The 23836-nt window shown below is 47.2% G+C and overlaps 1 protein-coding gene across 4 annotated transcripts; it reads left to right on the forward strand.

The window, feature by feature from the left end:
- Nucleotides 1-1580: 1580 nt before the first annotated feature.
- Nucleotides 1581-12861, forward strand: LOC143696513 (uncharacterized). Of its 4 annotated transcripts, none has more exons than XM_077192952.1 (4): nucleotides 1581-1802; nucleotides 8852-11464; nucleotides 11605-11630; nucleotides 11702-12861. In XM_077192952.1, exons 1-2 carry the CDS (start codon nucleotides 1796-1798, stop codon nucleotides 9292-9294), a joined length of 450 nt encoding a protein of 149 aa, XP_077049067.1. In that variant the 5' UTR covers nucleotides 1581-1795; the 3' UTR covers nucleotides 9295-11464; nucleotides 11605-11630; nucleotides 11702-12861. The 4 variants fall into 4 exon arrangements, 3 of the variants coding, with proteins under 3 accessions (XP_077049067.1, XP_077049087.1, XP_077049078.1); XM_077192972.1 differs by having other exon boundaries at nucleotides 1581-1765; XM_077192963.1 differs by having other exon boundaries at nucleotides 1582-1746.
- Nucleotides 12862-23836: the final 10975 nt, after the last annotated feature.

Raw genomic sequence — 23836 nt, forward strand, 5'->3', positions numbered from 1 at the left:
AGCTTTCCCAGGCCTCTCCTTCCCCCTGGAGCCCTCAGCTCTCCTCTACTCCAAACAGCACCTCCTGCTTCTGATTTTCTCCCCATTTCTGCATTTGTTAGCCAAAGGTGGAGCTCGCTCAGGAGCTGTTGAGGCTTTCAAAGCTCTGTGTGCTCTCCAGAGGAGATTGGACACAGGGGAACAAAAAATAAAAAGAGCTGAGTCCCTTAACAGGCAGATTTAGGAACGTGTCTGAATTTAACTGCTGCAAATTTAACCACTGCAAACGTACAAATATAAGTGCAGCAGTCAAATGTACAAATGTAACTGCTGCTGTTTAAATGCACAAATGTAACTTCTGCTGTTTAAATGTACAAATTTCACTGCAGCAGTCAAATGTACAAATTTCACTGCTGCTGTTTAAATGCACAAATTTAACTGCAGCAGTCAAATGTACAAATGTAACTGCTGCTGTTTAAATGCACAAATTTAACTGCTGCTGCTGCTTCCCAAAGGCTCCTGGCTGCTGTGGGACCCAGCTCTCCCTCCTGCTTCCCAGGAAAAGGCAGCTGAGGTGCTGGCACGAGGAACCCGAGGCCAGGAGCTGTCTGTGCTCCAAATCCCAGCTAAATCTGGGGTGTTGCAAGGGCTGCCCGGGGTTTGTGCTGCTCCTGGAGGGGATTTGGCAGGGCAAGGGTGGAACTGAGCTGGTCAAACACCCCTGCCCGGCTGGCAGAACAGGCTGGAAGGGCTTGGGGCAGGAGATGGGAGCTCAGATAGCGAGCTTGCCTCATCCAGCATCCTCTTTCCTATTCCTGGCTACTTTCTTTGCCCATCCTTTCTCCAGAAGGTGAAGCAGGGCTGGAGGTGTGCCCTGAGCAGGGACAGGGGCAGCTCCTGGGGCTCTGGGCAGGGAAGGGATTCAAGGATCCTGATGGCTCCTTCCTGGCTCTGGGAATCCCTGAGAGCTGAATTCAATGATCCTGATGGCTCCTTCCCAGTTCTGGGAATCCCTGAGAGCGAGATTCAGTGATTCTGATGGCTCCTTCCCAGCTCTGGGAATTGAATTCAATGATCCTGATGGCTCCTTCCCAGCTCAGGGAATCCCTGGGGGTCTGGGCAAGGAAGGGAAGGGGATTCAATGGTTCTGATGGCTCTTTCCCAGCTCAGGGAATTCCTGGGAATTGAATTCAATGATCCTGATGGCTCCTTCCCAGCTCAGGGAATCCCTGGGAGTGGGATACAATGATCCCCATGACTCCTGTCCAGCTCAGGCTATTCCACAATTCTGTGATCCCTCTGGTGCATTCAAACACAGCGAGGGAGCACCACGACACTTCTGACAGCTCCTGAGTCTAAAAAGTCCCAAAATTTCTGGGGATTTATGGCCAGTAACCAAAAATCCCCCCAGACCCACCACCCCCTCTTTGTCCAACAACAAACACCCTCCCAAGAACAACTTTCCTGCCTCATTTTCCCCACTGCTGACACCCCCGAGTCCTCCCCGGTGCCACCCTCTCACTGTGCTTGGTCCAGGGCCACCTTTTGTCCTTTTTTGTCCCTTTCAGTCCCTTTTCCCGGAGCAGGAGCCTCCCAGCTCGGGTATCCTGTCCCCGCCTGCCCGGCCACTCCCTGCCGTGATTATCCCCAGCGCAGCCAGGCCACTCCTCCCCTCCGCCCCTTAAATAGTTAAACCCGGGAGCGGCCGCAGCAGCGGGACAGACGGACACAGAGGCGGACGGACAGACGGACAGAGCCAGCCCGCAGGTGAGGGAGCGCCGGGCAGGTAAAACAGCCTCTGCAATCTCCCGGGCTGATGACACGTGAGCTGCTTTAATTATGCATTCCGGTTGGAAATTTGTTTGGATGCGTTTAGTGGAGGTGGTTTTTTCCCCCCTGAAAATCAGCTGTGTTTTGTTTAACTCTCTTGTTATTGGGAATGTTGTTTAAAAATTACCTAAATATGGCATTAGGTAAACAGAGGCATTAGGTGTATATATAAATATAAACATAAATATAAATAAATATATGTGTGTGTACGTGTCTGTGTGTATGTATATATATATGCCATATATATTGTGTATGTGTAAACACACACATATATATATATATATATTATATATACAGGTATCTGTATAGATACATTTTTATATATTTGTGTATAAAATATATAAATATACACACTCATATATTTGTAAACAAAATATCTATGAATATATTTTTGTATAAAAATATATAATGTGTATATACATATAAGTGTATATAATATATATTTTATGTGTATATACATGAGTGTATATAATATATATATTTTATGTATATACATATAAATATGTTTGTATATATACACGTATATGTATACATCCATTTCTACATATTTATATAAAAATATATAAATATATATTCACATATATATTTATAAATAAAAATATCTATAAATATAAATTTATATAAAAACATATGTATGTACATATATGGGTGTATCTATTATATATATACACGTATAAATATGTTTGTATATATATGCGTGTATATATATGTACATGTATATGTATATATACATTTTCATTTATTTATATATCAAATATATAAAATATAGTCATATATATTTATAAATAAAAATATCCATACATAGATATTTATATAAAATATATAATATGTATATACATATATGTGCATATATAACATATATATTAAATACATAAAAATATGTTTGTATATATATGTATATATATACATATATTTATATATTAAAATATAAGAATATATATTCATATATATTAAAATGATATATATTATTATATAAAATATTCTTATATATTATTAAATAAAACTATCTATAAAAATATATTTATATAAAATATGTAATATGTATATGTGTGTATATAATATATAAGTATATACATATGTTTGTATATATACATGTATACATTTTAATATATTTATATATAAATGTATAAATAAATATTAATATATTTATAAATAAAATATATGAATAATTATTTATAGAATATATATAATATGTATATACAAATATATATGTGTACATATATATCCCATATATCTCTCTCTCTCTATATATATATATATAATATGTGTATATATATATGTGTGTGTATGTATATATGTCCCATAGACATATCTATCTGTCTCTCTATATAATATAACATAATATATAATATCTGTCTCTCTGTATAATGTAACAGAGACTTGTAGCCCTGTGTTTGTATTTTAATGTTTTTGTCTCTGTAGGGAGAGGAGAAATTTTAATGTATTTCAATATTTAAAAATTTCGAAGTGTTTCTAATGTATTTTAATGTGTTTCTCCATGTAGGGAGAGGAGAAATTTATGCAAGCCCCCATGTGTGCAGGGATTTTATTTATTTTTATCTACTTGTGAGGCAGGAGATGGTGATCAGGGGGATTGGGCTGTGTTGGAAGGGCCACTCAGTCTCCTCCAGGGACACCTTGCACTGTCCAGGCTGCTCCTGGGCCACTCCAGGGCTCCCAGCTTCCCTGGGAATTCCAGCCTGAGCTCTGTGTGTGGGGCTACCCCTCTGCGCACACACACACAGAGAAAGGTCCCAGCAATCCTCAGGATGTGGATAAGAGGGGGGGAAGGGGCTGAGCCCAGTCTTGGAAAGAAACAAACAAAAAAAAGCTGATTTTTCATGGGTTCGATTAACCCACCAATGGAAATGGGACTGGAGGGACACCCCAGTGCCTCCGTGGTGACCCAAAACCCACCCAGGCCCTTTCTCTGGGGGCTCTGAGGTTGGACCTGCTGCTCCTGGAGACTTCTCCCACCCTGGTTTCTGTGGCCCCGAGCTCTTCCAGCACTGCCTGAGAGTTGCTCATGGACAAATAACTCAATTTATTTATATAAGACCTGTTTACACCTTCCTGAACACCTGGAGTTGCCCAAGAGCAGCCACAAATCCTTCCTTAGTTGTCTCTAAAGGCAGATTCTGCCCAAATTTTTATTTAATTATTAATTTTAAAATATTTTTTACATATTATTTATTTCTTTAAAAATAAATATATTATTAATATTATTTATATCTTTTAAAATGAAATGATATAAAATAATTTTTATATTATATATAATAAAATTTATTATATATAATAAAATTTTATATGTTATTAATATTATTTATTTGTTTTAAAATAAATATATTATTTATGTGATTTTTTTCTTTCTAATGTATATTGAGATTTTTTTTAATATATTGAGATTTTTTTAATATATTGAAAATTTTTTAATATATTGAGATTTTTAAAATATATTGACTTTTTTATACTGGGATTTTTTATACTGGGATTTTTAAAAGATATTTATTTTTTAATATATGGATTTTTTTTTAATATGGATTTAAAAATATTTTTAATATATTGACTTTTTTATATGGACTTTCTTTATATTGACTTTTTTTTTTTAATATTGAGATTTGAAGTGCCTGTCCAACATTTCATTGAGCAGAAAACACTGTTTCCCTTAGAAAGCAAAGTCTGACCACATGAAAAATCAGCATTCTGGGCTTTATGTTCGATTTTAAATCCCCCAAAAATTCCTACACCTGGACCAGTCCCACTCCAGTGATGGCAGGAGTTGGGGAACCCATAGAATTCCAGAAGGTTTGGGTTGGAAAGAGCCTTCAGGACCATCCCAGTGCCACCCCTGGCATGGGCAGGGGCAGCTCCCAGTGTCCCAGGTCCCAGGCAGTGTCCATAAAACCAGGGACAGCTGCACCCAAAGCTGCCTCACCTTCAGATGGCAGCAAATAAACAGAATTTTGGGGCTGGGATGGTCAGGGGGTGGGCAGAGCGAGGGGTTGGTGGTGGTTTTTTGAGGTAGGACTGCAGGGAGTTGGGAATTCCAGCAGGAGGAGGGAGGAGTGGGGATTTATCCCTGAATTTTGGTCTCTGTGCCCCTCGTGGCACTGCCCATAAATCCCATGGAGCAGAAGGGTCTGGAGGGGCAGGGCAAGGAGAGCTGGGCTTGGGGAACAACTGGGAAAATCTTATCAGTGTCCCTTCCAACCCAGCCCATTCTGTGATCACCATCTCCTGCCTCACAAGTAGATAAAAATAAATAAAATCCATGCACACATGGAGATTTGTATAAATTTCTCCTCCCCCTACACAGAGAAACACATTAAAATACATTACATTTTTAAAAGAAAATTTAAATATGGGCATACATTAAAATTTCTCCTCCCCCTACACAGAGAAACATATTAAAATACAAAAACAGAGCTACAAGTCTCAGTTATATTATATATATATATATATATATATATATATATATATAAAGAGAGACAGATAGCTATATGTATATGGGATATATATATATACACATATATATGTATATACATATTATATATAGAGAGACACATAAATATATATGGGATATATATATGTATATATATGTGTATATATATATATGTGTGTATATATATATATATATTTATATATTTATATATATATATATATTTATATATAAAAATATAAAATTTATATATAAAAATCTCCCTGGAGGAGATTGAGTGTCCCATCCAGCCCAGCCTTTTCTGTGATCACCATCTCCTGCCTCACAAGTAGATAAAAATAAATAAAATCCCTGCACACATGGAGATTTGTATAAATTTCTTCTCCCCCTACACAGACAGACACATTAAAATACATTAAAAATCCTTTAAAATTTTTAAATGTTGACGTACATTAAAATGGATTTTCAGTCAGATTTTTTGCAGCCTAAAATCTTCACCTGGGGTTGAACAAAATTATCTTTAAGGTCCCTTTCAAATTCTTGATGAATTTTAAGAAGCCATTTTGGGCTGGGGCAGAGGGAAGAGTTTTATAATCCATGAGTTTAAAAATCCATGGGGACTTCATTTGGAATCTGGAAGGGATTTTGCTGTTCTGTTTTCCTATAGAGACAAAAAAATCCCATTCATCTCAAAGCCACACCTGAGCCACGTGATCCCACACACCCAGAGCTGCTGGAATTCCTGGGATTCCCTGGAACATATATATTTATATATATCTATATATCCCACACAGCCAGAGCTGCTGGAATTCCTGGGATTCCCTGGAACATATATATTTATATATATATCTATATATCCCACACACACAGAGCTGCTGGAATTCCTGGGATTCCCTGGAACATCCCCAGCTCCGGGTGCTGTGCCTGTAAATCTCCATAAATCCCAGATCACACAGACTTTATTGGGACATTAGGAGATTCCAGGTGGAGCAGTCAGAGACCAGCAGGACAAACACAGCCATTAGCAGTGTCAGGAAAATTAATCCACAAACACCAGAGGTTTCTGTCCAAAAAGGAGACAGAGGAGTCCTTTGACTTTATTCCAGTTAAGGGAGAGGCCATGGGCCATTCCCCTGGGATCTCTCCAATTTTTGGAGGACACAACTTCTTTTTTTATTCTAATTTCCCAGCCACATTTCCCTTCTCTCTTTCCCCATTCCTGAGGCACTTGAGAGGTTCAGACTTCCCAAAACACCTGATACCAGAGATCCCCTCTAATGTACAACCCTCCCTTTTAATGTTTAATTCTTAAGGAATTTGGGGGTTTTTCTTCCCCATAGTTTCTTTCATCTCAATGTCTAATTTCATTTATCAGCAAACCTAAAGTTCATTAGTAAAAGCAAATCTCTTTTTCCATTCATCAATCAGTGGAATCCTTCCCATTGTTTCTTTTCTCTCCCAGTACTGGTTTTATCTACCAGCAGACCCAGAGCTGGTTTGTAAAGACAAATCCACTATTCCTCTCATAATGTACATGTATATGTATATATAAATGTATATATATGTATATATAAATGTATATAAACACACAAACATATATATGTATATATATTTTTAAATATATATAATATATATAAATTAAAAATATACATTTATATTTATAAAATATATTAAATATATATTTATCTATATAAACATATATGTCTATAAATATGTATATACATATATATGTATGTGTATATACATATATATATTTATACATAAATATATAAAATATATCTAAATATATAAAATTTATATTTATATTTATAAAAATATCGAAATATATACTAATATAAAAATATATAAAACTTGTATATACATATGTATGTATATACACATATATATTTATATAAAAATATATAAAATATAAAATAATATTTATTTTTATAAAATATTAGTATATATATTTTATATAAATATATATAATATGTATATAAATATGTATATACATATATATGTGTGTATATATATCCCATTTACATATATCTATCTCTATCTCTTTAATCTCCTTATTTTTTCAGATTTTTAAAAATTCTCCTATTCACGTTAATTTTAAGTCTTAAATGTGAGCATACTGTTTTAAACCCACTTTTAAAAACCCACTTTAAAACCTTTGAAACTCACTTTTTAAATAGGTTCTGGAAATTTCAGGCAGAGCCAAACCCTCAGGTGTTGTAAAGCACCTGAACTCTGGCTGCAAGAGGTGAAGTTGTTCCCTCATTTTTAAGGACCCTTGATGAGCAAAACAGGATGAAAACCTTGGAAAACTGAGACAAAGAATGGTGGAATGGTTCTGTTGGGAGGGATCTTAAATCTCATCCCATCCCACCCCAGCCATGGCAGGGACACCTCCCACTGTCCCCAGTGCCCAGCCTGGCCTTGGGCACTGCCAGGGATGCAGGGGCAGCCCCAGCTGCTCTGGGCACCCTGTGCCAGGGCCTCAGCACCAGGAGAGGGAATTACTTGGAATTAGCAAAAATTGCACGTTTGGGATGAAACTCTTGGATTAGATTTACAGCCCTCATGGGCAGAGTGGCACAAAGCTTTTCTGAGATTGTCACATTCTTCTCAAAGAAGGCATTTCAGAGAGCTAAAACTGATCCATGGATTTCTGTCAAAATTGGGAAATTGTTGCTGCCAAAAGCTTATTTTTGGATGTGGGACTGGGAGATAGAGCAAAAATTCATTTCATCTTTAGATTTTTCAGAATGCCAGGATTTTGTGGTTTGCTTGGAGGGAATGGTTTGCCCAGAGCAGCTGGGGCTGCCCCTGGATCCCTGGCAGTGCCCAGGGCCAGGTTGGACACTGGGGCTGGAGCAGCCTGGGACAGTGGGAGGTGTCCCTGCCATGGCTGGGGTGGCACTGGATGATTTTTAAGGTCCCTCCCAACCCAAACCATTCCTTGATTCTGTGACAATCCCAGTATAGATTTCCTCTCCTCTTGAAGAAGTGACTTTTCATCCCATTTCCATTGAAATAATCCCTGGAATAGGCAGAATTATTCCCAAATTCTCACTCTGATGCTGCAGCACCAGCAGAACAGAAGCAGCCTCAGGGAGTTGTGTGTGCCCTGCCCGTGTTCCACAGACAGCACAACTTTGCATTCCCTGAATTCCTGCCCTAACTTGCCACTGGCTTTCACTGTGGAGCTCTGCCCATCAGGTATTCAGGATGGAATCCTGGAATCTCTGAGTGGGAATAAACCCACAGGAATCCCCCAGTGCCAGCCCAGAGCCCACCAAGCCCAGCCTGGGCATCCCTGGCAGCGCTGGCCAAAGGCTCCTGGAGCTGTGGCAGCCTCGGGGCCGTGCCCATTCCCTGGGCAGCCTGGGCAGTGCCAGCACCCTCTGGGCAAGAACCTGGCCCTAAAATCCAACCTAAATCCCTCCAGGCCCAGCCCCAGCCAGGATCGTGTCCCTGTCCCTGGGGCTGCAGCTCAGGTGAGCTCAGGCTCCTCCAGCTGAACATCCCAAGTGCAGGAATCCCCAGACCAGAGGACAGGGGGTGGTGTGAAGGCCCTGGGCTCAGCTAATCCCTTCTTTTTCCCTTTGTTTTGTTTAGATTTGGCCTCTGGAGTGGAAGCTGCGATGGCTTTGAGCAACCACACCAACGGCAGCTCGGTGCTGCCCAATCTGCTCCCCATGGAACAAAAGAAGGCCCTGAGGTTCAACAACTACAGCAACCCTGCCCTGGAGCTGCAGGAGGAGATCATGGCCTCCTTCTACATCCTCATCATCGTTGGCTTCTTTGGCTTCCTGCTCTTTGTCATGATGCTCAGCAACATCGTTTCCAGCAAGCCCGAGAACTACATGGACTACCTGTACTCGGGCAAGCTGAGCCCGCCCCGGGGCCAGCTGGAGCTGCCCCAGACCCACAGCAAGGACACCAGGGACACCTTTGTCATCATCAACAGCGCTGCCTTCCTGGACCTGCAGCGGCAGGACAGCACAAACCAGCCCGGGACCGAGGGGCTGAGCACAAACTCGGTCCTCAGGGATGTGTGAAAATGGTTTTTTTAAAATTTTTCCTGCTGTTCAGCCTACCCAGGGATCATTTTCCTCCTTTGTGGAGGCTTCCCACGTGCAGCTGTGAAGGCACTGGAGGGGAAGGTGTGTTGTTCCAGCTCCAGGCCTTTGGATGAGGGGCTGGAGATGGATTCCCTCTTGGCTGCTCTTCCATGGCTGTTCCTGTTGTGTTTTCATGGCTTGACTCTCGGGAGAAGGGATCACCCTTCCTTTGCTGTTGCCTCCAGCTGGGACAGTGTGTCTGTGCCTGCTTCCTGGTATTCCTGATTCCCTAATTTATTTGGGAGCTGCCAGTGAGCCCTGGCTGTGACTGTGCCAGCAGGAACAGCCTCCATGTCCAGCCTCAAATGATGGGAAAGGGTTGAAGATCTTCAGTGGAATCTGTGTCCAACCATTCCACAAAGAATGAAGGTTATTCCAAGGACCTGGAGGCACATGCTGGACTTGGACTTGTTTGGTCTGCAGCAGGTTTTGGACAGTGGTCGTGCATTTCTCAGTAGCTCTTCCACACTTGGCTGCCCTAAACCAGGAAAATGAGGAGGGCCAGGACATCCCATTCCCAAGGGCTTGGAGACAGGACAATGGGGAATGGTTTCCCAGTGCCAGAGGGCAGGGCTGGGTGGGATCTTGGCCATGAGGAATTGTTCCCTGGCAGGGTGGGCAGGGCTGGGATGGAATTCCCAGAGCAGCTGGGGCTGCCCCTGCATCCCTGGCAGTGCCCAAGGCCAGGTTGGACACTGGGGACAGTGGGAGGTGTCCCTGCCATGGCAGGGGTGGCACTGGGTGGGATTTGAGGTCCCTCCCAACCCAAACCATTCCATGCTCCTGATGTCCCTCCCAGAGCCCCCCAGGGCAGCCTCAGGGCTGACAACTCTCAGCTGGAGCCCTTGGGGATGTGACATTGCTGTGCCAGTGATCCCAAAACAAAATCCCTGCAGCTTCCCCAGGGTGGTTACAGGAACCAAGGGGCTGTTACAGTTCTGGGGTGTCTTCTGCAGGTCCCCACGGGGCTCAGGAGTGCTCAGCCTGTGCCCTGCAGAGTCCTGGAGTCCAGGATGGGAGATGTGGAGAGGCAAATGCTGGCAGAGGGTTCCAGCTTGCTACACTTGGTCCAAGAATTCATTGGCAAAAGCTCTGGAGTCTGCAAATCCAAATGGTTGGAGACCAATGGGGCAGATACTGTGAGAACCTTGAGGCATTTGGTTATAGGAGCAAAAATCCTATGAAATCCTATAAAATTGTGAGTCTGAATGTTGGGGGTCCCTCTCAGCCTCCTTTATGTTCCTTTGTGTGTTTGCTCCTTGTTACTGACAGGAAAAGAATTCCCAACAATTTAATAAGGAGCATTGTTTCCTAATTCTCCTTCCACAGGTTTTTACTGTCTGGAACTTCACATTTTGCTGCTGTGATGTTTTTCTCTCCCAGATTTTCCTGTATCCTTTTCTGCCATGATAAAGTGTTGCTATTATGGGATTTTGCCACTGTTTGGGCCAATCCAACTGCCTGGAATTGATTTATTCCATGTGGGCCACATCCTTCAAGGGAGTTTTCAGAGCCTGATCTCCTCAGAACTGTTCCAAGGCTGCTACTTCCAGCTGATATCCAGGCTGAAATCCAAGCCACTCTCTTGGCTTTCCACACTTGTCCTTGCAATTCCAGAGGTTCAGCTTTCCAGCAGAGACCTCTCCTTTTTTGGACAGGTGCATATTCCCAGTCCTGGCTCCAGCAGGGGCCAATTAGGGATTGGGGTTGGTTTTGGATCCTGTTCCTTTGGCTTCCCCAAGGTGTCCACAACTCCAGCTCCCAGCAGCCACGTTCCCATTGCTGCTGCTCAGCTGGAAAAGGGGAGATGTTTAAAGGTAGAAACAACATTTGCAGCTTCCAGGTTTGTTCCTTCTCCCCAGTGGGGCTGTTTTCCAGAAGGGGACAGGTGGCACCGTCCAAAATTGGATCCAATTTCTGCCGTGTCAGCACCGAGAGGAGATTCCAGCCTGACTTCCAGCAGCTCTGAGAATTCCTGCTTTGCACACCCAGCTTCTCCATTATTCCATGCAGCAGCATCAGGAAGCAGAGTTGGTGGTGCCTCATTCCATGGTGAGACCCAGGTTTTGGAGATGCCTCATTCCATGCTGAGATCCAGGTTTTGGAGGTGCCTCATTCCATGGTGAGACCCAGGTTTCATTGGTGCCTCATTCCAAGGTGAGACCCAGGTTTCAGAGGTGCCTCATTCCATGGTGAGACCCAGGTTTCATTGGTGCCTCATTCCAAGGTGAGACCCAGGTTTCAGAGGTGCCTCATTCCATGCTGAGATCCAGGTTTCGGAGGTGCCTCATTCCATGCTGAGATCCAAGGATTTGGAGGTGCCTCATTCCATGGTGAGACCCAGGTTTCAGCCTCCATCTCCCACTCCAGATTTTGGGCAGGGATTTCACCTCCTGCTCCAGTTGCTGCTGCAAGAAGTGCCAGGCTGGAAGCTGAACTCCACAGGGAAGGGCAAACTGAGCTTCCAGCAGCAGCTGAGGGATGACAGAACTCTGCTATTCCCTTGGGAATGAGCCCATTCCTGCTCACTCCTTCACCAGCTCCTGCGGGAGGCTCAGGTGGGTCCTTCCCTCTGCACTGGGGGCTCCACATCCCAAAAAGAGAGGGGGAAATCAAATTTTGACCACTCAGGATCTGGTTGGTGGCTTTGTCCCCTTCCCAACCACTCTGTCCCAGCCTCTTGGAGCTTTTTTCCCTCCTGGCTTTTCCCTCCCCACCCCAGGGAGATGCAGCTGATAAAACCATGCTGATAAAAGCTCCAACTCCCAAAGAAATCCCAATCCTACAGAGTCCAATGTTCCCATTTCTACCTGGAACGTTGTCTGGGATGAGGCAGAAGCCATGAGGGGAGTGGGATAAACACAGCCTTGGCTGAGAATTCCTGATGCCCAACCCCAAATTCCATCAGTTTTCACAAAGTCTCTCCCTGGTTTAGCAGGAAACCACCAGCTCTTGTACTGACTCTGTTCTGAGGGGTAGAAGGCTCTTAATTTAATTATTGTCCTTATTTATTTCCTAAATTTCTCACTTTTTTTCCTCTTTCCATCCTGAGGCCATCTTTGATTTTGGCAAGTTTTTCTCTCTTGGTTCCAGTAGAGCTAAAATTACCCATTTTTGGAAAGTATTTTTCATAACAGAAATACAAGTTTGGTGTGGGACTTCAGCTCATGCTCAGGAATTCATCAGCCAGTGGGAAGGAAAAGAGATTATTTAAATTGGGGATGGTGTTGGTTAGAAAAAGAATCCTAATCTTTGTCACTTTATGTAAGACTGGGAGAGAACCAAATTCCCTGTGGAGAGTTGGTTTTGGAAAAAAAAAAAAAAAAGAAACCTACAAAACATTTAATTTAGATGAAAATAAAATATTAAATTTCAAACTTAATTTTAGCTGTAATATAATACAGCAGTTAAAAAAACCCCTACTGTCACTGTGTATTTCATTATGTTCTGAATTTCATGATGTTTTTCGTTGGCATTTTAAAATAAATGTGAAAACGTGTGTAAAATAAATGGTTTTGTGATGATTTTTAGCTCGAATCTCAAATGTGGTGACTGTGAAGGTAATGACATAATGACCCCTGAAGTGGGTAATTGGGATGTAAGTGATAATTGCCACCCTAATTGCTCCATTAACAGGGACTTTGTTCAGGGGGAAGTGGTAAATTTGGTGGTTGGGTTGGTTTATGTCACTGCTATGGGGCTGGGACAGAGAATCAGTGACACTGGGATTGCCAGACCACAGAATCAGGAATTCCTGAGTGGGAATAAACCCCCAGGGACCACCCAGAGCCCAGCAAGCCCAGCCTGGGCATCCCTGGCAGCGCTGGCCAAAGGCTCCTGGAGCTGTGGCAGCCTCGGGGCCGTGCCCATTCCCTGGGCAGCCTGGGCAGTGCCAGCACCCTCTGGGCAAGAACCTGGCCCTAAAATCCAACCTAAACCCCTCCAGGCCCAGCCCCAGCCAGGATCTGTCGGTTTCTCTGGGTCTGGGTTGAAGGCACTCAAGATGGTGTTTCATATTTGGACTCAGGTGTTTAATGTTTCTTATTATTTCAGTAAAACACTTATTTCAGTAAATCACTTATTATTTCAGTAAAACAGTCTCACTGCTATGAGTTCTGCAGCTTTTCATTAGAAGGCACAAAATGGCCAACAATCTCTTGGTACAAGGACTTTTAAGACTGAACTATCCAATGAAGAACTGACACCTGGATTATTTTCCCTTTTACCCCAATAACTGATCCCAAAGAGCTGCAATGGGGACTTTTCTGCCCAATTACAAAATGCCACCCAAACCCATGGAGAAGAAGGAGGAAGAAGCATGAAGAAGAGACCCAGGACCACACCCTGTGCCCTCCATCTTGCTTCCATCCACAACACACTAAAAACCCCAAAACCTCAATTTCTCACCCAGTGATGCACCTGCACTGCTCTCTATAATCTGTTTCACACTTTTGTGGATTCTGGTCTATCTTGAAGTCTGGGAAACTTTCTCCATGGATGAGGGTCAAAGTCAGTGCTGCCCTGGGGGTCAGGGCACCCCAGAGCAGACACAGAAATATTCCTGGTAGAATATTTCTGGGTTTCCACAAGGATCCTGTCCCTGTCCCAGCAGTGGCCATTGCCTGCCCCTCACCAGGCTGGTTTGATTTGGGGATGAAGGAGCCAGGGACAGCCAGAGCTGGGTGATGCCTCCTGGCAGCCTCAGAGCATCCCCCTGGGACAATGCTGTGTCCCCAAGGCCTCAGAAACACCATGTCAGCCTGGAACAGGGACAGAGGAGGGAACAGGGGAGAAAGGAAGCCCTGCTTCATTCCTGGATGCTCCCACAGCCCTTCCCTCACTGCTTTCCTCCTGGTGTCCACTCACAATCAGGGAGGGCTAAAAGCAAGAATGACAAAAGTGACAGGGCCTTTTGGAGCCCGTCTCGAGAAGGGCACGTCCTGACTGGTGTGGGATGAAATAAATAAATAAAATTAACAAAGAAGGAAACAAACAGGTCAGGGCTGATGCTGCCCCTGTGCCCAGCCCTGGGGACACCTTTGGCTGCTGTGTCCAGCTCTGGCTCCTCAGCACAGCAGGGCCAGGAGCTCCTGGAGCTGAGCAAGGGCCTGGAGCAGCTCCGTGCCCAGGAAAGGCTGAGGGAGCTGGGGCTGCTCAGCCTGGAGAGGAGCCCCAGGGAGAGAGAGGGGCCTCAGCCCTGCCTGGCCCTGCCTGGCCCTGGGTCTGGCCCTGGGTCTGTCCCTGTGTCTGTCCCTGTCTGTCCCTGTGTCTGTCCCTGGCTGTCCCAGGAGCAGGGAGGTCATTCTGTCCCTGCACTGCTGAGGGCACACCTGGAGTGCTGTGCCCAGCTCTGGCCCCTCAGCTTGGGAAGGACCTGGGGACACTGAGCACATGCAGAGGGGCCAAGGAGGCTGGAGAGGGGCTGGGAACACAAACCCTGTGAGGAAGCCCTGAGGGAGCTGGGGGTGCTCAGCCTGGAGCAAAGGAGACTCAGGGCTGCCCTCCTCACTCTGCACAGCTCCTGAAAGGGGCCTGGGCTCAGCTGGCCCTGGGCTCTTTCTCCAGCAGCACTGACACAACCAGAGCACACAGCCTCGAGCTGCACCAAGGGAAATCCAGGCTGGAGAGCAGGGAAAAGGTTTTTCCAGCAAGGGTGAGAAAGTTCTGGAATGGCTGCCCGGGGAGGTGGTGGAGTCCCCATGCCTGGGTGTGTTTAACAAAGCCTGGATGTGGCACTGGGTGCCAGGGTTGAGTTGAGGGGTTGGGGCTGGGCTGGACTCGATGGCCTTGAAGGTCTCTCCCAACCCAGGGATTCTGGGAATTCTGGGAATTCTGTCTGTCCCTGTGTCTGTCCCTGTGTCTGTCCCTGTGTCTGTCCCTGTCTGTCCCTGTGGCTGTCCCTGTGGCTGTCCCTGTCTGTCCCTGGGTCTGTCCCTCCCTGTCCCTGTGTCTGTCCCTGTGTGCAGAGGTCAGAGCAGGCCCAGGCTCTGCTCCAGGCCCAGCAATGGCCCCAGAGCCACGGGCAGGGCCTGAGCCCAGCAATTCCCCTGCACAGGAGGCACAACTTCTGCCCTGGGTGTGATGCCTTAAGTTTCAGCTTTTCTATTTTTCAGGTTCTGTGCTGCTTTAGTGTGTGGGTCTGGGCTTCACATTCTGGGATGCTGAGCTCTGTGCACAGAGCAGGGAGACAAAACAATTCCTGCTCCAGCTGGGCACCAAGGACAAATGATCCAAATCTCAGCCCCAGAGCACAAACCCCGTGGGCTGGAGAGAGAAAAACAAGCAGGGTGGGACTGCAGGGGCTAAAGCTGGAATGGGACAATGAACTGCAAGATGCAAATGGAGCAGAACTGATCCCAGGGACAGAGCCCGTGCCCGGCCGTGCATTTTGGGGCCATTTTGGTTCATCTTGGGTGCAGCCCTGGCTGGGCTCTGGTGCTGCCCAAGGTGCATCCATGGAGGAGATGCTTTGAATCAATCCCTGCTTTATTCTTTAGCTCTGCCCAGCCTCTGCTCTGGGTCAGCCTTCCTCTGTGTCCAGAGGGATCCTGCCAGGCTGCCCCAAAATATCCATATCTGCTAAAAACCTGTCTAAATACTCCAATAACTCCATGGCTGAAGGCCAGAGACCACATCAGGATGCCCTGTCCTTAATTCCTGCTGGAGAGGGACAGCAGGCTAAAGAAAAATCCCAGAGTCACAGAATCCCAGAATCACCAAGAGACTTCCATGGGCATCCAGCATCAGCCCAAACCCTGTCCCCAAGGGCCACACCCAGACTCCTCCTGAACCTTTCCAATGACTCCAAACCTCCCTGGGCAGCTCATTCCAAAGCAGGGAAATTTTCTTTGCCAATCTCCAACCTGAGCCTGCCCTGGTGCCATTTGAGGCCATTTCCTCTCATTTTTTCCCTGCCCCTCCTGTCAGGAGCTGTGCAGAGCACTGAGGTCCCCCCTGAGCCTCCTTTGCTCCAGGCTCCTTTCCCAGCTCCCTCAGCAACTCCTCCCAGGCTGTGCTGATGGATTGGGAGTGCTGTGAAATCAGAATGAGGAAAGGAATAGTTGTGGTGCCTCTGTCCCCCGGGGAAAGGCAGGGATTGCACAGCCCTGGGCTCCTCTTGAGCCACAGCTCTGCTCACCCCATGGCCCAGTGACTGCTGCCCTGCCCTGCTGACCCCTCTGGGGACAGGGAGCAGCTCCAGCCAGAGCAGCACAAACCCAGCACTCCATTGCTGTGTCTGGGTTTGCAGGAAGGAGAACAAGCCCAAACCTGCTGGGCTCAGAGCCCTGGCTCTGCTCCCTCCTTGGGCTTTGCTTCCAGGGCTCAGCAGCTGCAGGATCTGGTGCTGTTCCACCTTTGTTCCATGGAAAGGTGTGTCCTGCCCTCCCTGACACAGCAGAGCCTGTGGGACCAGGAATGGGACCAGAGGGTCATGGAATGCTTTGGCTTGGAAGGGCTTTAAACCCATCTTGTTCCATCCCCCTCCCACTGCCCCAGGCTGCTCCAAGCCCCAAGGTCCAACCTGGGCACTGCCAGGGACCCAGGGGCAGCCACAGCTTTGAGGGAATTTCATTCCAGGACCTCCCCACCCTGCCAGGGAACAATTCCTCATCCCCAAGATCCCATCAAATCCTACTTTGAAGCCATTCCCTGGGTGCTGTCCCTGCAGGCCTTGTCCCCAGTCCCTCTGCAGCTCTCCTGGAGCCCCTTCAGGCCCTGGGAAAGCTCTAAAATTTCTCCAGAACCTTCTCTCCTGCAAGCTGGACAACTCCAATCCCCTGCTTCCCAAGGAAATATCCCAAGGAAGCAATTTGTGCCACAGGAATTGTCCTTCCTGGCTTGGATTCCTTGGGAAGACAAGGGGGAAGCCCCCATGAAGGACTTCATGCAAACAAGCATTAAGAGAGAGGAAGTTTCCTGCCAGATTCCCAGAAAATAAAGGGAAAACCAGAACAATCTCCTTTTCCTGGGAAAACTTTGTCCAATCTCTTCCCTCTGGGAGGCTGAGGCCTGGCAAAGCTTTTCTCCCCAGTCCCTTTTAACATCATGGAAACCTGTGGGCAGGAAAAAGAGCTGAGTCTGAGATCCAAGGAACTTTGGGGATTTTACAGAAACCTCTCCAAGAGGAGTCCTTGCCTTTGCTCCAGTCCCCCTTTGCTGCTGTGAGGGATAATTACAGCCCATGTTTTCCACAAAACCCTGTAACCCTTCGTGGGGAAGGAAAATATTGTGGCTGATGCAGCTGTGACTCAACTGGTAATTTGGGGTGACGAGCAATTCCTTGAGCATCTGACTCAAGTTAATGGGAGGATGTTACCCAACAGCAGCACCTTAGTCAAGAGCCCTTGAAATAACACCCCAGCTCCTCAGCAGGGCTTGAAATCCCCATTGTTTTATTGGGTTTGCCAGCAGGAGCTCTTGGAGGGAGGCTCAGGGCACTTGGATATTGCAGGAGAGCAAAGCCAAGCTCTGGTCCCACTCAGGAATCTCTGTGTGTGTGTGTGTGTGGAGATTTTCTCTAAAATGTGGGAAAAAATAATTAAAGGATCTTTGCATAGGAATAAGAAGCAGAGGAGATGCAAATGTTGGGGGAGAAGCAGTCACAGATGTCCCTGTGCTCAAGCTGGGATGCAAATCACCTGAATTTCCATCATGTCTCATTGACTAATGACTCCTAAGTGCTTTTCCAAGCCTCATCTTCATGGAAAAAAAAAACCCCACAAACATTTAGTTTTCCTCCATCTCTTGGAGCAGGTCTGTAATGGATCACCCCAACACATTTTTAGATGGGAACATTTTAAATGGAAACATTTTCCCCCATTTTCAAGCCCTCAGTCCTGACAGCTTTCTCCCACCCCGGGGCCAAAAGCACTTGGGGACACAATTTAGGGGTGATTCTGGTGGGACTGGAGGATCCTGGAGGTCTCTCCCAAGCTGGATGATTTGGGATTCTGGGATAAAAGCTTTTCTGAGTGAGCAGGCAAAGTGGAGCCCACTGGGAAGTGGGAGAAGGGTGGCCAGGAATGGAGAGCCAGGAGACATCACCCAAAGCTCCTGCTCTGTCCCTGTGAAATTATTCCTTGGAATTTCTTCCTGCAGAGCCCAGGTGGGAGAGGAGCAGGCATGGGAGGAAGAGGGAACACCCTGATGAAGGTCTGTGTGAGAAAAGCAGAACCACAGAGCTGGTTCAGAGCCCAGACACAAGGCCCAGGCTCATTTCTTTGACTCCAACTCCACTGCTGAAGCTGCCATTTGTTGGTGCTTGGCTCTGAGGAACACCAGGCTGGGAAATGAGCCTGAGTTTAGGCCAGAGAAATGAGTCAGGGCAGATAAAAAGAGCTGGAGGATTGTGGAAGGGCCACACTGTTGGAAGTGAGGCACTGGGGAGCAAAGCCACAGCAGGAGGAAGTCCAGGAAAAAAAAAAGGATAATCAAAAAGGAGAGTCACCCATGTGTGCTCCATGGCATCAACAGGAAGCAGCCACATCCATCCTTCTCCATGTGACAGCCACATCCCAGCCTTGGGACAGACTGGAACAGCCTTGCAGGGATGCTGGGACACGTGGACATTTCCAGGAGCTCCCTCTGACCCAGCAGGAAAGGCTGCCAGCTGGGAATCCACATGGATGAAAGCCTGATCCCTCCTTGGTGCCCAAAGAAAGCTTCCCTCTGCAGGAGCTCACTGCCATGGGATAACCTGGGGCAGCTGCCAGGAATTGCTGTGAGCAGCTGGGATTGTCCCAAAGTGCCCCACACTGAGCCCAGACAGGCTGGGACTGCTCCAGGAGCCAAGACAAAGCAGCTCCAAACCAAAACCAGCCTGGGCAGTGACCTGGGCTGTGCCACCTCCCAGTCCTCAGTCACTCACAGCCAAAAAAAGGCCCTTGGGTCAAATCCAGGGGGAAAACATCAACTCAGCTTGTGGAGATTTTAGCTGAGCTGTCCCCACGCCCTCCTGGCTTGGACATTGGGCTGTTTTCCATGTGGAGCTGCAGTGGGAGAGGCAGAGATGTCAGAGAGAGCCCAAACCATGGGGAAAGGTGACACCAGAAGCAGCTGAGGGCACCTGGAATGTGCAGCTGGAGGAGCTGAGGGAGACCCTCAGGGGCTGCAGCTCCAACCTCTGCTCCTGGCACAGGGACAGCACCAGGGGCTGGGCAGCTCCAGCAGGAAGGAAGGACAGGGCATCTGATGTGGGCTCTGAACTTCAGCAGGAGAGGATGAGAGGAAACGGCCTCAAATTGCACCAGGGGAGGCTCACATTAGGAATTACAAACAAATTTTCCCCTCACAGAGTGGTCAGGCCTTGGGCTGAGCTGCCCAGGGAGGTGATGGAGACACTGGAAGGGTTCAGAAGGAGTCTGGATGTGCCCTTGGGCACAGGGTTTGGGCTGATGCTGGATGCCCATGGAAGTCTCTCGGTGATTCTGTGACTCTGGGATTTCCCTTTAGCCACAAAGGAGCATCCCAGGTGTCCCTCTCCAGCAGGAATTAAGGACAGGGCATCCTGATGTGGGCTCTGGCCTTCAGCCATGGAGTTATTGGGATGTTTAGACAGGGCTTTAGCAGCTATGGATATTCTGGGGCAGCCTGGCAGGATCCCTCTGGACACAGCCAACACTGCAGCAGCTCAGCTGTTCCTGTGATCCTGTGGGGAAAGATGGGCTCAGACAGAGCCAAAGGGTCACACCAGGGGATCAAACACTAAATGGGGCTCAGACAGAGCCAAAGGGTCACACCAGGGGATCAAACACTAAATGGTGCTCAGACAGAGCCAAAGGGTCACACCAGGGGATCAAACACTAAATGGGGCTCAGACAGAGCCAAAGGGTCACACCAGGGGATCAAACACTAAATGGGGCTCAGACAGAGCCAAAGGGTCACACCAGGGGATCAAACACTAAATGGAGCCTCAGGATCTCTCAGGAAACCAAAATACCCCAAAGGCTGACCCACTCAGCACTCAGAGACCCCCAAAGATGCAAGAACTGTTCCATCAGAAAGAAGCAATTCCAAAGGGTTTCCTCAGGTAAAAAGAAAGCCCTGGCCAGGACAAGGCATCCAAAGGGCAGAGTTTGTTTCTTGCAGATGATGCAGGGAAACAATGGAATGTTGGGAGAAAAAGGGATCAGGTGCACTGAGAACTCCTCTGAAGGGAAATGTCTGGGGGAGATCAGCATTGATCCCAATCCTCTGCTATTCAGGAGAGTCACAGAATCAGGCAGGTGGGAAAAGGCTCCAAATCACAGCACAGGGGCAGCACCAGGGAGGGGCTGGGGCTGGGCCTGGAGGGGTTTAGGTTGGATTTGAGGGCAAGGTTGTTGCCCAGAGGGTGCTGGCACTGCCCAGGCTGCCCAGGGAATGGGCACAGCCCCGAGGCTGCCACAGCTCCAGGAGCCTTTGGCCAGCGCTGCCAGGGATGCCCAGGCTGGGCTTGCTGGGCTCTGGGCAGGGCAGGGCTGGCACTGGGGGATCCCTTCCCACTCAGGAATTCCATCATTATTATTATTATTGTTATTCCATGAGGTCAGGAGCATTTTGCTTGCCATTAGTCTCCATTCCAGGCCAATATTAAGGTTTCCACCTTTCCTGCCCAAGACCTTTGTCTGCTCCTCCTCCTGTTTAATCATTCCCACCCTGTCTGTCCCTGACCCCTCCCTGCTCTCCAGACTCAGCAAACCCTGAGCTCAGTGACCTTCAGGGGGACACTGGGACTGCCATTATTCAGGGAAGCTTTGGTTTCAGGAACAGCTGGTAGAAGAGAGGGGTTGAGGGAGGGATAAATTTCTCATTATTGGCAGTGATTTCTCAACTTGGGAACTTCCAGGCTCCTTTCTGATTCCTGGGGGTTTATTCCCACTCAGGAATTCCATGGCTCAGTCCCACCAAGGCCAGCACTGCTGGATGTTCTGCAAGCTCCAGCAGAGGGAAGATTTAAGCCTTGTTCACATCTCAGATGTGATTTGGGATAATTCCACCTCTTTACTTTTTTATATATATTTTTTTTTTTCACATCTCCCTTCAGCTCCCAGGCAGAGCTTTGCAGGAAGGAATCTCTGTGTGTGTTTGGATGATCCTGAGATGGTTCCCACTGGCATCTGCTCCCTAAAAACCCACCAGGAATTTGAGGAAGGAGCTGCTCCTGCCATGCTGCCTTGTCCAAAAATTGTCCAAGCAAGGATGTGCGAATGAATGGAAGAGGAAAAACCAAAGTTCTCAATCTCCTTGGTTCAGCAGTGCTGGACAGAGCTCCAGGAGTGTTGGGACAACATTCCCAGGGAAAAACTGGGATTGCTGGGGGGTCTGGGCAGGGCTGGGGTGGGACTGGATGATCCCTCTGGGTCCTTCCCACTCAGGATATTCCAACTCCCTCATGTGAGGTCCATCAGCTCCCCATTAGCCTCGAGGGCTGAGGTTAATAATAATTAATAAATATTAACTAATTAACTATGTCATATGTGCTATAATTAGAGGATGCAACAAGTTAAAGCAATGCTGCCAAGACTGGAGCTGGGATCCCAGGGAATTGTGAAGGATTCTCCCCCACATAGAACATTTGCAATGGAATTGATGATTCCCAAGTGGAAAAGCAGGGAAGGAAATGTTGGGATTCCTGTTTGGATGTTGGATCCCTTGGGAGGCTGCTCAGGGAGCTCTGCCTCCCTCCAGCCCCAGCCTGAGGTGATTCTGGCACAAGTCTCAGACTAAAAGCTTTCAGTGGGACTAAAATTAAGCTGAGCTTATCTCAGCTAAAGTCTAATGACAAAACTGTCCTGTTGAAAGTTCATCTTTTTATTTTAAGGACCTCAGAAAGCCCAGAGCCCTGAGCTCCCTATTCCAGCAGCCACTTGAGTCACCTCAGAACCTGGCAGAGTTTGGTTTGTTTCCCTTAAAATCCCAGCAGCTCCTTTCCTGATCACTCCACAGGGATTGCAGCTTTTGTTTAAACCCACACAGCCATCATGTGAATAAAAGGAACCCTAAAAGTGCAAACACTGGAAATTTAGAAGCCAGTTTTTAATTTTACTCTTTTTATTTTGTATCTTCAACACTTGGCACTGGTGACAATGACAATATCAGAAACACAGACCTGTGCAAGGGAGGTACAGCCTGATCCCTGCTTTGGAAAAGAGGAATTTTATGGAACTGGGGAGGAGGAGAGACCCTGTGCTCTGTAGGCACCACAGTGACCTGGCTCGTTTTTTGGGATGGGAATATTTCCAAGAGGTTTCTGAGCACATCCTCTGGTGTTGATGTGGTACTTGGGGACAGCCTTTGGGGTGATGGTGGCACTGGATGGTCCTGGAGGGCTCTTCCCACCCTGATAATTCTGGGATACACCAAGCACTCCAAGGCCCTCTATCCTTGCTGCCCCCTCTCCCTCAGAAATGAACCTGAACTGAATTCTCTTTTCCTCTTTTAAACGTGTTTTTAACCATAAAAACCTTTCTGTGTCCAAGGAAGGCCTGCAGGTGGCACTGAGTGCTCTGGGCTGGGGACAAGGTGCCCATGGGGCACAGCTGGCACTGCATGGGCTGGCAGGGCTGGGCCAGCCCCAGGGATTTGGGGATTCTTTCAGAATTCCAGGGATTCTTTCAGAATTCCAGCTGCTCTCTGAAGGAGGAACTGCAGCAAAGCTGAGTTGCTGTCTCCCCCCAGTGTCAGCAGATTTCTCCTGTTCGAGATGTGGCACAAGGGACTCCCAAAGGTGAAATTGCCTGGAAGCTGTGAGAGCTTCCCAAAGGTGAAATCACCTGGAAGCTGTGAGACCACAGCTCAAACTGCCATGAACAGCAGGGAACAGCCATGGATCTGTTTGGGAAGGGACAGGACTGGGAACAGCCATGGCTCAGTTTGGGAAGGGACAGGAAACAGCCATGGCTCAGTTTGGGGACAGGATTGGGAACAGCCATGGATCAGTTTGGGAAGGGACAGGATTGGGAACAGCCATGGATCAGTTTGGGAAGGGACAGGAAACAGCCATGGCTCAGTTTGGGGACAGGATTGGGAACAGCCATGGATCTGTTTGGGAAGGGACAGGACAGGAAACAGCCATGGCTCAGTTTGGGAAGGGACAGGACTGGGAACAGCCATGGGTCTGTTTGGGGACAGGACTGCACAAGACCTTCTTCTGTTTTCCTGGAAATTATTGGATATCCCCCATGCCAAGCTCTGATGTTACACTGAAATTTAGGAAAGGCCTCAGGCAGGAGGAAGGCAGGGCTGGATGGGATATTGGGAGAAAATTCCTGGCTGGGAGGGTAAAAAGGGGCTGGGATGGAATTCCCAGAGCAGCTGGGGCTGCCCCTGCATCCCTGGCAGTGCCCAAGGCCAGGCTGGGCACTGGGGCTGGGAGCACCTGGGACAGTGGGAGGTGTCCCTGCCATGGCAGGGGTGGCACTGGGTGATCATTAATGTCCCTTCCACCCCAAACCACCCTGGGATTCTAAAAATCAGGTTGGGGCAAATTTGAAGTCTT

Source organism: Agelaius phoeniceus, chromosome 2, assembly GCF_051311805.1.
Source record: "Agelaius phoeniceus isolate bAgePho1 chromosome 2, bAgePho1.hap1, whole genome shotgun sequence".
In the NCBI taxonomy this organism is placed as follows: domain Eukaryota; kingdom Metazoa; phylum Chordata; class Aves; order Passeriformes; family Icteridae; genus Agelaius; species Agelaius phoeniceus.